The 12,686-nt window shown below is 42.8% G+C and overlaps 1 protein-coding gene across 1 annotated transcript; it reads right to left on the bottom strand.

Annotated features, from left to right (window-relative positions):
* Positions 1-5,630: 5,630 nt before the first annotated feature.
* On the bottom strand, positions 5,631-10,352 carry RHOH (ras homolog family member H). The gene is made up of 2 exons (XM_081333145.1): positions 10,227-10,352; positions 5,631-9,306 (listed from the first exon to the last, which is right to left on the bottom strand). The coding sequence occupies exon 2, from the start codon at positions 9,109-9,111 to the stop codon at positions 8,536-8,538; it is 576 nt and encodes a 191-aa protein (XP_081189271.1). The 5' UTR covers positions 9,112-9,306; positions 10,227-10,352; the 3' UTR covers positions 5,631-8,535.
* Positions 10,353-12,686: the final 2,334 nt, after the last annotated feature.

Genomic DNA, 12,686 nt, shown 5'->3' with positions numbered 1-12,686 from the left:
TGACTGTTTTCACATTTAGGATCAGCATCTCCATGATCATGTGATCAAAATTCAGACACTTAGCAACTGACTCATATTTATGATGGCTGCTGTGTCCTGGGGTTATGTGATCCTCTTTTGTGGCCTTCTGACAAGCCAGGTCACAAATTTTGGGCTCCATAGTGGCCATAAGTTGAGGACTACCTGTATAAGGACTACTTACCTATGATGTCTGAAAGTGCAAATGTTTGTGTCCAACACAGGCAAGAGACCTTTTTTTATATTGAGTAGATTCAAAAAATAATAATGTTCTTAATTTGTGAAAAGAAAGATCAGTCAAATGTCAAACTTCATGTATTTAATAATGTTAATGATAAAATCCATCCTGGTTATAGGAAAAGATAGCTAATTCTCATAAAGTGAATACTTCTTAGCCTACCCCGGGAGAAAATGTTTTGGATTCTAAAATAATAAAATAGGAAAACGATAACCAGAACTATAGAAATATCACAGGATCAAGATCGAGTTTCCATATTCTCTGGAACTCTTCAGTCTAATTATTAAATGAAAGGAGAACATAGATCTAATATTAAAGCCTAAAGTTTTAAGATAATTAGAAATAAATAATTTTAACATAAATCTTTAGGAGCACGAGATGAAGTTGGGTACGAACCTTTTGACCAGGCCTGTGATAGCCTCTAATTAGTAAGAGAAATAAGAAGAATGTTTGGGCAAAATAGACTTATTAACTTCTGCTAATTACTAAACTGTTAAAATCGCCAGTAAGAGCTCACCCCTGTTAATTTCTGCTTATTATACAATAGAAAAAACTTCAGTGTTGCATAAATGATGGAAATTCCATTTACTGGAAATTCTGTATTAATACATTAACAAGTCAACTATTTTCAACTATTTTCTCAGCATAACGTAGCTACATCTCCTTCATTTTTGTGGTGCATTTTAGAAGAACAATGTGAATTTGCTTAGGGAAAGATTGAGGTCCGCAGGGCACAGGCAGAAGAGAAGAATTACCCTCTGTTTGCAGTTTAAAAAAAAGGGTCACTTGGCTAACTCCATTGATAAGATTAGACTGATTTCTGTTGATAAGACTGCCTTTAAGAGTGTAATTAACTAGGTGTAAAGATGTGTGGTTGCAACATCAATCACCATTGTAAGTAACACCAGTTACACCTTTTTCTTCATATAATGTCAGTGAGTAAACTTTGGCTTTAAAAAAACCATAGTTAACAGAAACAAAACAAAACAACAAAAAGATTAATATAGCTTCCTCTTGCGTTTGCCCTTTCTAGAATAGAAAATCTACCAGCTGTCCTAACAACTGGATTTTTTGTATTTTGCGTTTTTAAAATAAGTGATTATTTTCAAGCGATAAATCATTTAAATTCCTTGAAGTAAGATGCAGTTTAGAATTACTTTGTGGTATTCCTGCAGAAGCCTTCAAGTTGGATTACAATAAACATAAAATCTACCCTGAACAGAATATTTATGCTTGTTGTTGCTAACTGAGGCTCAAAAGAGATTCATTTTTACAAAAATAAAGATTAATTCCATCACATTCCTGAGTAGAAATGTGTAAAACCAAACCTTTTGAAACCTTGAAATGGTATAGGGTTTCCTGCCTGAGCAGGGGGTTGGACTAGATGACCTCCAAGGTCCCTTCCAACTTATTGTTGTTGTTGTTGTTTTAGGAACCAAGCAAATGCTTACTAATTGTGGAATGAAGTGATTATATTCAGAACTTAATAAAACAAATCAATCTTAAGCCTTTTAACCTTTTTTTTGTTGTTCAAAGCATTCATTATTTGAAATGGGTTGGAAAATGAATAGAAGATCATTTCTGATACTTTTAAAGTAGCAATATGAAAAGAGGCTTATTGTTTAACATCAGACCTGCTTGCTTTGGTGCCTACTGTCTTAGTAGGAGAAAAATCTTCCTGAAGCTTCTTGCTGCCGCTGCTGGATTTTTAATTCTTATTTATTTTTATTTTGTCCCTTTGAATCAGCGTTGGCTCCTGGGAAAGGCACGGACAAGTCCCAGTAGGGTTTTTTTTTATTTGCAAGGTTTCAGAAAGAGGTTTGCCATTGCCTGTTCCCCAGGGCTGAGAGAGAATGACTGGCCCAGCTAGTTTTGAACCTAAGACAACTAGAACATGCAGTCTCCCAGTTGCCTTAACCCAGGGGTAGGCAACCTTGGCTCTTTTATGACTGGTGGACTTCAACTCCCTGGCTCAGGAATTCTGGGAGTTGAAGTCCACCAGTCATAAAAGAGCCAAGGTTGCCTTGTTGTTGTTGTTAGTTGCGAAGTCGTGTCCGACCCATCGCGACCCCATGGACAACGTTCCTTCAGGCCTTCCTGTCCTCTACCATCTTCTGGAGTCCATTTAAGCTCACGCCTACTGCTTCAGTGACTCCGTCCAGCCACCTCCTTCTCTGTCGTCCCCTTCTTCTCTTGCCCTCCACCTTTCCCAGCATGAGGCTCTTCTCCAGCGAGTCCTTCCTTCTCATTAGGTGGCCAAAGTATCTGAGTTTCAACTTCATGATCTGGCCTTCTAAAGAGCAGTCAGGGTTGATCTCCTCTAGGACTGACCGGTTTGATCGCCTTGCAGTCCAAGGGACTCGCAGGAGTCTTCTCCATCACCAGAGTTCAAAGGCCTCGATTCTTTGGCGCTCGGCCTTTCTTACGGTCCAACTTTCACTGCCATGCATTGCAACTGGGAAGACCACAGCCTTGACTATTGCCTACCCCTGCCTTAACCACTGCAACAAGCCCACCACTGTTTACCAGTGTGAGAGGTCCACCGCTGTTGCTGCAAGCTATCTTGTTCTTTTTACAGCATTATTGGAAGAACGTCTTTTGAACGTTCAGGCCGCGTCTCCTTTCTTTTAACCATCTCAACAGAAAACGGCTCTGCTTGCTTTTGCACAGGGTGGGCTCTCTTAGTTTTGTCTTTGCAAGGTCAACATTCCCGGCTCTCAACTGTCACCCAGAGGGCTTGCTTCATCAATCCCTTATCATCCTGGCTTCTCCCTGTTTTTCTGAGAAAAGGTTGGCCAGGACTGTTTCCCTCCGTAGCTTAACCCGTCCAGAGTATAAGGCAACTGGACATTGTATTGTTTGTTCTTGTTTGGGTGGTGATCTACTCGTTCTTCTCTGGATGTTCCTCAGGTGCCCTGGAACTACTGTTTTGAACGGCTTTCGACAGCTACCTTGATTTTCAATGTAACTGTGGCGAGGAAGAGGATTGACTCAGCATGCAAATCTAACCTTGTTTTAACTGTGTTCTGCTACGGTACTGCGATTTTGTTTTTTTGTTTTTTCCTACGCATTTCTTAAAATTTCCTCTCCTACAAAAAGGTGAAGTTCTGTTTGGATCAAATTAAATTCCTAGGGCACATCTATGAAACCGCACTGGACTACCACACTTTTCCTTTAATTTCTATACCTTGGGTAGCACTGAGAGGCTCTTGTTGAGGTTTCATTGCGCAAACTAGGTAACATCAGTGCTAGAAGGGAGAAGGGTTTGCAGAGATGATGATGATGATGATGAGGAGGAGGAGGAGGAGGAGGAGGAGGAGGAGAACTGTGGTGTCCTTGGTGCTGTCTGAGCTTGGTTGGTTTCTTGTTGAGGTTTCATTACCCCAACTAGGTAACATCATCAGTGCTAGAAGGGAGAGGGGTTTGCAGAGATGATGATGATGATGATGAGGAGGAGGAGGAGGAGGAGGAGGAGGAGGAGAACTGTGGTGTCCTTGGTGCTGTCTGAGCTTGGTTGGTTTCTTGTTGAGGTTTCATTACCCCAACTAGGTAACATCATCAGTGCTAGAAGGGAGAGGGGTTTGCAGAGATGATGATGATGATGATGAGGAGGAGGAGGAGGAGGAGGAGAACTGTGGTGTCCTTGGTGCTGTCTGAGCTTGGTTGGTTTCTTGTTGAGGTTTCATTACCCAAACTAGGTAACATCATCAGTGCTAGAAGGGAGAGGGGTTTGCAGAGATGATGATGATGAGGAGGAGGAGGAGGAGGAGGAGGAGGAGGAGGAGAACTGTGGTGTCCTTGGTGCTGTCTGAGCTTGGTTGGTTTCTTGTTGAGGTTTCATTACCCAAACTAGGTAACATCATCAGTGCTAGAAGGGAGAGGGGTGTTTGCTCTCCATTTTTTTCCCTAGAGGCCTGCCCTGTCAGTGTGGATGGGAGCGGTCTTGGAAATTCTTTGGTTGGACTGTTTACTGTGAGTTGGTTTGCCAGTTCCTTGATGTTCCCGGTATTAATCTTGGAGTTAATCTATGCTCAGCTGGGTCTTGGGTGCTGATGGAGAGGTCTTTTTATTCCCTTTTTGGCTTACCAGCACTGAGGATCTCGTCCAGAAGGTGCTTTACCGAATGGCAACTGGGCTTTCTCGTTTTTTTTCCTTTGGAAAGGTTTTGCTTCTCGCCCAAGGAGCTTCTTCACAGCTCACTGGATGGTGGGGAGTGTGATAATGTTACCTAGTTCGTGTGATGAAATGTCTGCAAGAAAACAACCCCTTATTTCAACCTTGAGCTACAAGCATTCCCCTTTATTGTACGGCGTTGTTTGATTATTATTTTTTTAGAAACACAGTAAATGGTTGCCAGCGCATGAGATCTCTTCCCATTTTCAAATCTGATTAAGAGTGGGCAATATTGCAACTCCAGACCAAAAAAAGTCTGACTTTTCTACCATCTTTACTGCTAGTTGTGAATGCTAAGAGCAGAGCATCTGTACAATAGGCAGCTGGGTTCACTTTTATTGATATTAAATCGTGTTTATTTCACCTTACTGTAGGAAAGAAACAGTGGTTGTCTACATGCACCCTATACATCAGGGCTACGCTTCGGATTCAAACGGGAAAATTTCCTCTGAATGCGCTGAGAGCAGTCACTCCTTATAGTAGTTGTATTTTCTTGGGATGACATAACTAGCGTGCCCTCTGATGCGCCTCTTCTCCTTTCACATCCCCAGCGCTGCACAGCCTTAACATTCATGCCACCAAAACCAAAGAAATTATATTTTAACTTTGAGTACCATTCTAGGTATATTCCAGTAAAGACGTGAAGATTGGAATAATGTGGAGAGCTAGAGTAGCCCATTTGCCTCCTTAAAGACGGGCCTGGTGCTTTTGATACTTGCTGTTCAGTGAGTCAAGACAAGCCTTCCTAGCTCATTCTCTTTGTGTTTTAATTTTTTTTTTATTTCCTTGCATACGTTGCAAGAAATTGGCTCTGGAAATGCATCCCAACTGACAGTCAAACCTGCCCAATAAGTAAATGACGGCCGTCAGGTTTTTCAAACGTAAAAACACAGTGCATGGTTAATTGCTTCATGGACTCCTTATTTTTATTTTTTTTTAAAAAAAGAATTGCATCCCAGCCGCATTCCTCCCCCCTTCGTTATAACTTTGATTGCAGTCATGAGCAAGTAAGGAGATCCCCTTTCTACGTCCCAAATAAATTGTACAGATTTCTGCAGATAAGTGGCTCTTTTCCCTATATTTGGTTACAATCCTCAAAGAACCCTTTCTTAACCAATGAAAAATGGATGTTGCACATACCATTTTATTACAAGAAGTTAACTAGTTTTCAGCAAAACTATAGTTTAGGAACATACGCGCGTTTAAACAGAGAATACACCATTTTAGTGTTTATTTAGAAATAATCAGTAGTTCGGGGGGGGGGGAAAGGACCAACGTCCAACCTGTGTACTCCTTGACCAATTAAAATGCACGTGCTATTTTAGACAGCTTAAACTTTTACTTTGCTTATAGGAAATGAGATAGGGTTGGGGTTTTTTTGCGAGCATCTACATCAAGGGCTCCTAATTTAAGCACAGACTTGACGGAACTTTTAAAAGTGGGAAGTAGTTTCCACTCAGCCTACCCAACCCCTGTCCCTTGAGAAAAGCCAGTTAACGAGCTCTTTAAAATTAAAAGCAAGTCAGCTTGTCAAGATAATTGCCAGTAGTTGAACTGAAACCACAAAAACGTAGTTCAAAATAATTTTTTTTTTTTTAAATTGTTCTCAGGGACTTAACAATTCAAATAGTTTCCTGCTTTCTACCTTTGTCGGGCACGATGCTAATTCAGAGAGGTTAAAAAAAAAAACCTGTATCAAAGATAAGAGAGCCCGCATGATCACAGAACAGCTCCAACCATGCAGAGAGGCTTAGTAGGGCTTCAGAGACGCCTTGACGAATAGCTTGGACCTGCAAACGTTTCCTTTCGCGATAAGAAAATAGCTCCTGTTCATTAAGGTCCTCGTGCCAAATTATCAAAGGCCCACAAGTACGGGTAGTCCTCTGGGCCTGAAGGAAGAAATCCACAAGACTACCACCCTACTTGGTGCTCTCTGAGCTTGGTTGTTTTCTTGCGGAGGTTTCGTGGTCAAATAGAAGAGAACATTTGTAGCTCAGAGCCGAACTTAGCTGGGACGTGACACGTCTGCAGGAACCCCCTTGCCTCCAGAAGCGGTGAATGCTCCAAGACTGGAAGTTTCTAAGAAGAGACTGGACAGCCACTTGTCCGAAATGGGATAGGAGCAGCGATGGCGAACCTTTTAGAGTCCGAGTGCCCAAACTGCAACCCAAAAACCCACTTGTGTATCGTAGTAGGGTGCCAGGTGGGCGTGGCCCATGGGGTGGGCGTGGCTGCGGTGGTAACGGCAGACTGGGTGGGACTCAAGAGTTCAATCAATCAATCCCAACTTTGCGAGATCTTTTTTTTTTCCCCGCGAGAAGTTGAAATTGATTGAACCTTTTTTTTTTTTGCACACGGCAGCGGAGACCTAAAGCGAAAAGGTTTTATAAAACCCAGCTGAAGGCCTAGGACTGGGGCGACGGCGCGCGCGCCCACAGAGAGGGCTCTACGTGCCACCTGTGGCACGCGTGCCATAGGTTCACCACCAAGGGTATAGGGTTTCCTGCCTAGCAGGGGGTCGGACTAGATGACCTCCAAGGTCCCTTCCAACTTTATGATGATGATGAAAACCACCAAGCTCAGAGACCCCCAGGGTCCCTTTCAGTTTTAATGGTGAAATGGTAAAGTATGCTTAGCTTCCATCATTGCCTACCATCTTTCACCAAGAAGCAGAGCGTTGCATGCAGTTCAAATAATTATCAGTAATTATTAATTCTGACAGAAGACAATATTTCACGGATGTCTGCGGAGCTTCTCCCCAAGGTGCTTTTTCAAGAGGCAACTGGACTTTCTTGTTTTTGTTTTTGTGTTTGTTTTTTTTCAAAGAAAAGAAAAGCACGCAAGAAGCTTCAGAAGCTTCAGCTCTGTCTGGATTGTGGGGAATGGAAGGATTTATACTCCTTGGAAGGAATATAGGAGAACAAACCCACCAGGACAAGATTCAGCAGTCCATCTGCATTTAAAAGGCAAAGGCCACGTGTTGGACAGAGAGGACCGCTGGTTTGAAAGAGGAGTCCAGTCGGAGCTGGAGAAGCTTCTTGGATGAGAAGCGAAATGTCTTCAAAAAAAAAAAAAAAAAAAGAACAAGAAAATCCAGTTGCATCTTGAAAAAAAAGCAACTTTGGGACAATGATGTTACCTTAGTTTGATAAAGAAACCTCTGTAAGAAAACGCCCAAGCTCAGAGATCATCAAGCATCATTATTAATTCTGTTGATCTGTGATTAAAAAACGGGAGTAACAGTCTGTGGATCTCCCTCCACATCCTACTAGGACGGGGGTAGGCAACCGTGGCTCTTTTATGACTCGTGGACTTCAACTTCCAGAATTCTTGAGCCAGCCGGCTCAGGAATTCTGGGAGTTGAAGTCCACGAGTCACAAAAGAGGCACGGTTGCCTACCCCTGTACTAGGAGCACCAGAGCTATTCAGAAGGAATCTCTTGTCTTAACCCAGAGGATAGAATATATACCTTATTTTCACACTCTGGCAGCTTGGAAGTAGTACTATGAGGGCAACATAGCATTCTTCCAGAATGAGAGAAAGTATAAATTAAACCCAAGTTAAAATGAGCTGGTAGGGTCTGTTGTTTTCCCCACCAGGAAATCTGATCTCTCGACACGTCAACGGTCGAAAAGGTTGATCTCAGTAACAGAGTGTTCAAAATTGTTAGCAGGCACCAAATCTCTACAATACACTAGAGGAAAAAGACATTTAATTGGCTTGGTTTGTTTTCACATATTCCTGACCTCTTCAGTTCCCAAGCTTCTCTTAAGCCGGCCATGTAAATTATCCATTCATTATCTCGGGCCTAGAAAGCAAACCCCTTTTTACGAATCCAACAGAACTCGTAGTAGCCAAGAAACTCTTTTAACATTCCCATCACGAGAAATGATAAGTAAACGAGGCTCCGGCTCGCTACTCATCCTCTCTGCTGTTTGCCGCTAGAAATCAGACCGCGGCCTTGCGGCCTTTTGTGAGTTGCAAAGGCCAAGGTTGAACGGCCCATCCGAACGCCCAACGGAAGGCTTTGCATTTACTCCGCTACGAAACCATTTGGTGAGGCGTAAAGGCAGAAAAAAAAAACCGATGCCGAGGCCAGTCCGGCTTCAGAAAACTTTGCATTCATTGACCGAGAAGATGTTCCTTCTCGACCTTTTTTTGGCTTGGTTCACGGCCGTCCGCACGGCGCACTCGAACACCTTTTGAACTCCCCGATTGGCCAGGGAGGAGCATTCCACGTAACCTTTCGCCCGGATGTCCTTAGCCAGTTGCTTGCCGTGCGCCGAGCTGATGCAGCTGGCGCTGTGAGGGCCGGCGTCCCTCTGGTCGGTCTGGGTGGCCACCACCAAAATCGGGATGCGGGGCAAGTGGGTCCTGACCTCTGTCACCCACTTGTTCCTCAAGCTGTGGAAGGAGCCGTGATTAGTCACCGAATAGCACATCAAGACCACGTCGGCCTGTTGATAGGAAAGAGGGCGGATGCTCTTGAAGGCGTCGCTGCCGGCCGTATCCCACAGGCCTAAGCTGATCTGGTTGCCATCCAGGAAGACATCCACGCCGGTGTTTTCGTAAACGGTAGGCCGGTAAGCGTCCGGGAAGGTCTCCGAAATGAAGCGTAGCAGCAGGGCCGTCTTCCCCACGGCAGCATCGCCGACCAGAACACATTTGACCGAGTCCACCATGTCCCTTGTCTCAAGTGGAGTTTGCTAAGATGCCTACTCCTAGGAATGCTTTTTGGGAAACCGAAAAGAACATCGGAAAAAAAAATCAATCACCTTGCGGAGGTGACCCGTGGCATTTCTCTTCCCCCCAAAAGTCAAAACCTCCTGCTGTCTTTGGCCCGCAGCTCCACAATTCACCGAGTCAAAAGGAGTTTCCTACAACGTAAAAGAGAATAAGGTTGGCCTTTTTGTCGCAAATCCTCCTTTTCCCCATGCCATCCCGTTTAATTTTTTGCACAAGCCCAATTGCACCCATGTGTACAAATTAGAACAGTGCTGTTGCTTGATTGATATGTAACCTTCCTCCTTGAAGGAGCCCCCAATGGTATACATTATATTTAAGTAGATCAGGGGTAGGCAACTTTGGCTCTTTTATGACTCGTGGACTTCAACTCCCAGAATTCCTGAGCCAGCATAGCTCAGCTTGGAAACCTCTCCCTTCCCCCCCCCCACCCCCCGCAGCATGGCTGGCTCAGGAATTCTGGGAGTTGAAGTCCACCAGTCATAAAAGAGCCAAGGTTGCCTACCCCTGAACTAGATAATAGGTGAAAAGATCTGATTTCCTTGATTTAACACAAATGCTAAATACTTAAAATGGAAACACACCAATCCAAACCAATTGACAACTGACAATCTGACACCTAGAGAGTGTCAGATCTAGGAATGAAGGCTCAGGGTTGGGAAGGTTTGACTCAAAACACAATCGGCAATGGAAGCAGTCTAGGTGCTTTCACAATTTCAACCCGCCTTGCAGCGTTGTTGTTGTTGTTTTTTTTCCTGAAGATCTACAAGTTACCTGCTCTTTGGAGTTCCTCTGAGAAAAAGCAGAGTATAAATCTGACAAATTAGGATCCAATTACCAACCGGAATGATATTAATCTCTCTTAAAAAAAACAACAAAAAACCTGAACGGCAGGCTCTGGTGATTGACAACAGGACCGTGGAGATACTTCTCGGTCAGCCTTTTGATAATGAAATAGCGACCAGGTCACTATCACCAAATAAATTTGCGAGTGAGATCTGAAGATGACCTGTTTCCAACATTATCGCCTGTGTCACCTTATTTTCTCACGTACTTGCAGAGAAAAAGCCAGATCTTCTTTCATCTCGATAGCTCAGTCATGCTTCTAATGAGGAAGTAATGACACCTCTGCTACGGATCAGGTCTAGCTGAGATCCAACTTTCATTGCAACTGCAGTGGAAGCAGTTGACAATAAAAAGAGCAAAAAACCCACCCATTTTATTTTATTTTATTTATTTTCCATTAGTTCCCCACTGTCTGTTCCTTGCAGCTAAGAATGGGGCCTCTAAGCAAGCTGCTTCCCATCTCTTGCTTAAGGGGGCCTTAAAATTCAGATTAAAATCAAACACACAAACCAAACCACGGATCAGATCAACTGTCAACTGCAGCAGAAACCCGGCTTGTTACCAGCACAATTGTACTGCTCCGTAACTGGAGCTAGTTGTCTCCATTTTGTGCCTTTTAGTAAATTCTCTCTCCCCCTTGGTTCCTGAACCGAACCCCGCCATATTCTACAGTCCTTTTCATACAGTCGAGAATCCTTAAACCCAGTTTATGTCTTTCTCGGTCAGCTTGTAAACCCTGTTTGCAACTTTCCAATCTCTCAGGATTTTAACCGGCGCACGTACATATTTGCAACGCGAGTGTCACGCAGCATCGGTTGGATTTTAATATTCCGCTATTCTGTTCCCTTCAGCGGGAGGAAGTTGCCTCTTAACTACAGTACAATTTGCCTTATTTTGTGGGTTTTTTTTTTTAGATAATAAGGCCAAGCTGAGAAAGAAAGAAAAAAAAAGCAAAAGTTTAAATTCGTTAACGTTTTCTTCATTCAGCTAATCGATTAAGTGAGCTTCTTACCCGGGGGATCTTTCAGTGCCAATACGAGGCCGCTGACAGTTTTTTTTCCCTTCCGTTGCTGCTTTTTCTTTTGAGGACAGATTTTCCGACCTCTCCTAGACAGCTGTCAATCTGGGGCTTTTCTCCTGACTTCTGCTTGATGATATTTATGAGGTCATCTTTGCAGCAGTAGACATTTCCTGGTTTGTGAGAAATGCAAGAACAAGGCAAAGTGGTTCAGAATACTTAGAAAAAGTCTGAGCGGTCCAGAGATGGAGACACACGTTAAAACTCAATTTTGTGCAATAGTTGTGTCTTTCGCCAGAGCTGAATCATCACCGCAATCGGTGGTGACTGTTTTCGATCTCAGGTATTAAAAAAAACCAACACGAACAGCCTTGGAAGCAAAGTGACTCGCGGGGTGGGGGGGCACTTCCCCATTTGCGACCGATGTGTAGTTTTTAAAGTAACAGAAAGAGAAAAATGTTCTTTAAAACTAAATAATCTTCGTGTATACTTCATTAATCCCTGAATTCAAAATAAGGTGACCGGATGTTTGTCCTGATCGCTTCTTCCCCCCCACCCCAACCCCTAATCTGACCTGAAACAGTTAGAATGGGTGCCCTTTTTAAAAAAGATTCTTAGTTGTTTTTAAAATACGCAGAAATTAGGCAGAAATAATGGCAAATGCAAATAAAGAGAAAAACGGGAAAAAGGGGAAAAAAGGCGAAAGCTATTTATATTATATACAAATACAAATAATATAAATATATATAATTCAACCTCATGATATTCCTCTCATTTCCAAAGCCAAATGAATAAATATATGTATATTCAACCAAATGAGGACTGCATTAAGCTAGCCCAGATCCCAGGGATAAATGTCCCTTTCATTGTTTTATGTTTGTGTCATTCCATCATTCTCCAATATTTCCATTATTTGTTTATTAATTTGTACGCCACCCATCTCGCAGTTTGAGGCAATTCTCAGTGGGTTTTTAATTATTTACTTATTAAGTTTATATGCTTGCCATCTCACATTTCAAGGCAAACAAGTATGCTTATGTGGAATTAATCTCATCTTAAATTCATAAAAGATATATTTAATGCTCCTTAAGACTTGTTCTGAAGGGACGTTTAATGCAAAAATGGGCATGATAAAGGACCAAAATGGCAGGGACCTAACCGAGGCAGAAGAGATTAAGAAGAGGTGGCAAAATTACACAGAAGAACTATACAAGAATGAGCTTAACGTCCCTGATAATCACAATGAGGTGGTCACTGACCTCGAGCCAGACATCCTAGAATGTGAAGTGAAGTGGGCCTTAGAAAAGCTGAGCAACAACAAAGCTAGTGGAAGTGACAGTATTCCAGCTGAGCTATTCAAAATCTTAAAAGACAATGCAGTAAAAGTGCTACACTCAATTTGCCAGCAAATTTGGAAAACTCAACAATGGCCACAGGATTGGAAAAGATCAGTTTACATTCCAATTCCAAAGAAAGGCAGTGCCAAAGAATGTTCAAACTATCGCACCATTGCACTCATTTCTCATGCTAGTAAAGTCATGCTTAAAATCCTACAAGCTAGACTTCAGCAGTATGTGGATCGAGAACTACCAGAAGTGCAGGCAGGATTTCGAAGAGGCAGAGGAACTAGAGATCAAATTGCCAACATAC

Source organism: Vipera berus, assembly GCF_964194415.1.
Source record: "Vipera berus genome assembly, chromosome: 7".
Taxonomy (NCBI): domain Eukaryota; kingdom Metazoa; phylum Chordata; class Lepidosauria; order Squamata; family Viperidae; genus Vipera; species Vipera berus.
Note: the sequence above shows the minus strand (reverse complement) of the source record. Positions and strands in the feature narration are given on the sequence as shown.

Bases quoted from the DNA above. Each gene is read 5' to 3' on its own strand.
- RHOH (XM_081333145.1), bottom strand. From the start codon at position 9,111: ATGGTGGACTCGGTCAAATGTGTTCTGGTCGGCGATGCTGCCGTGGGG.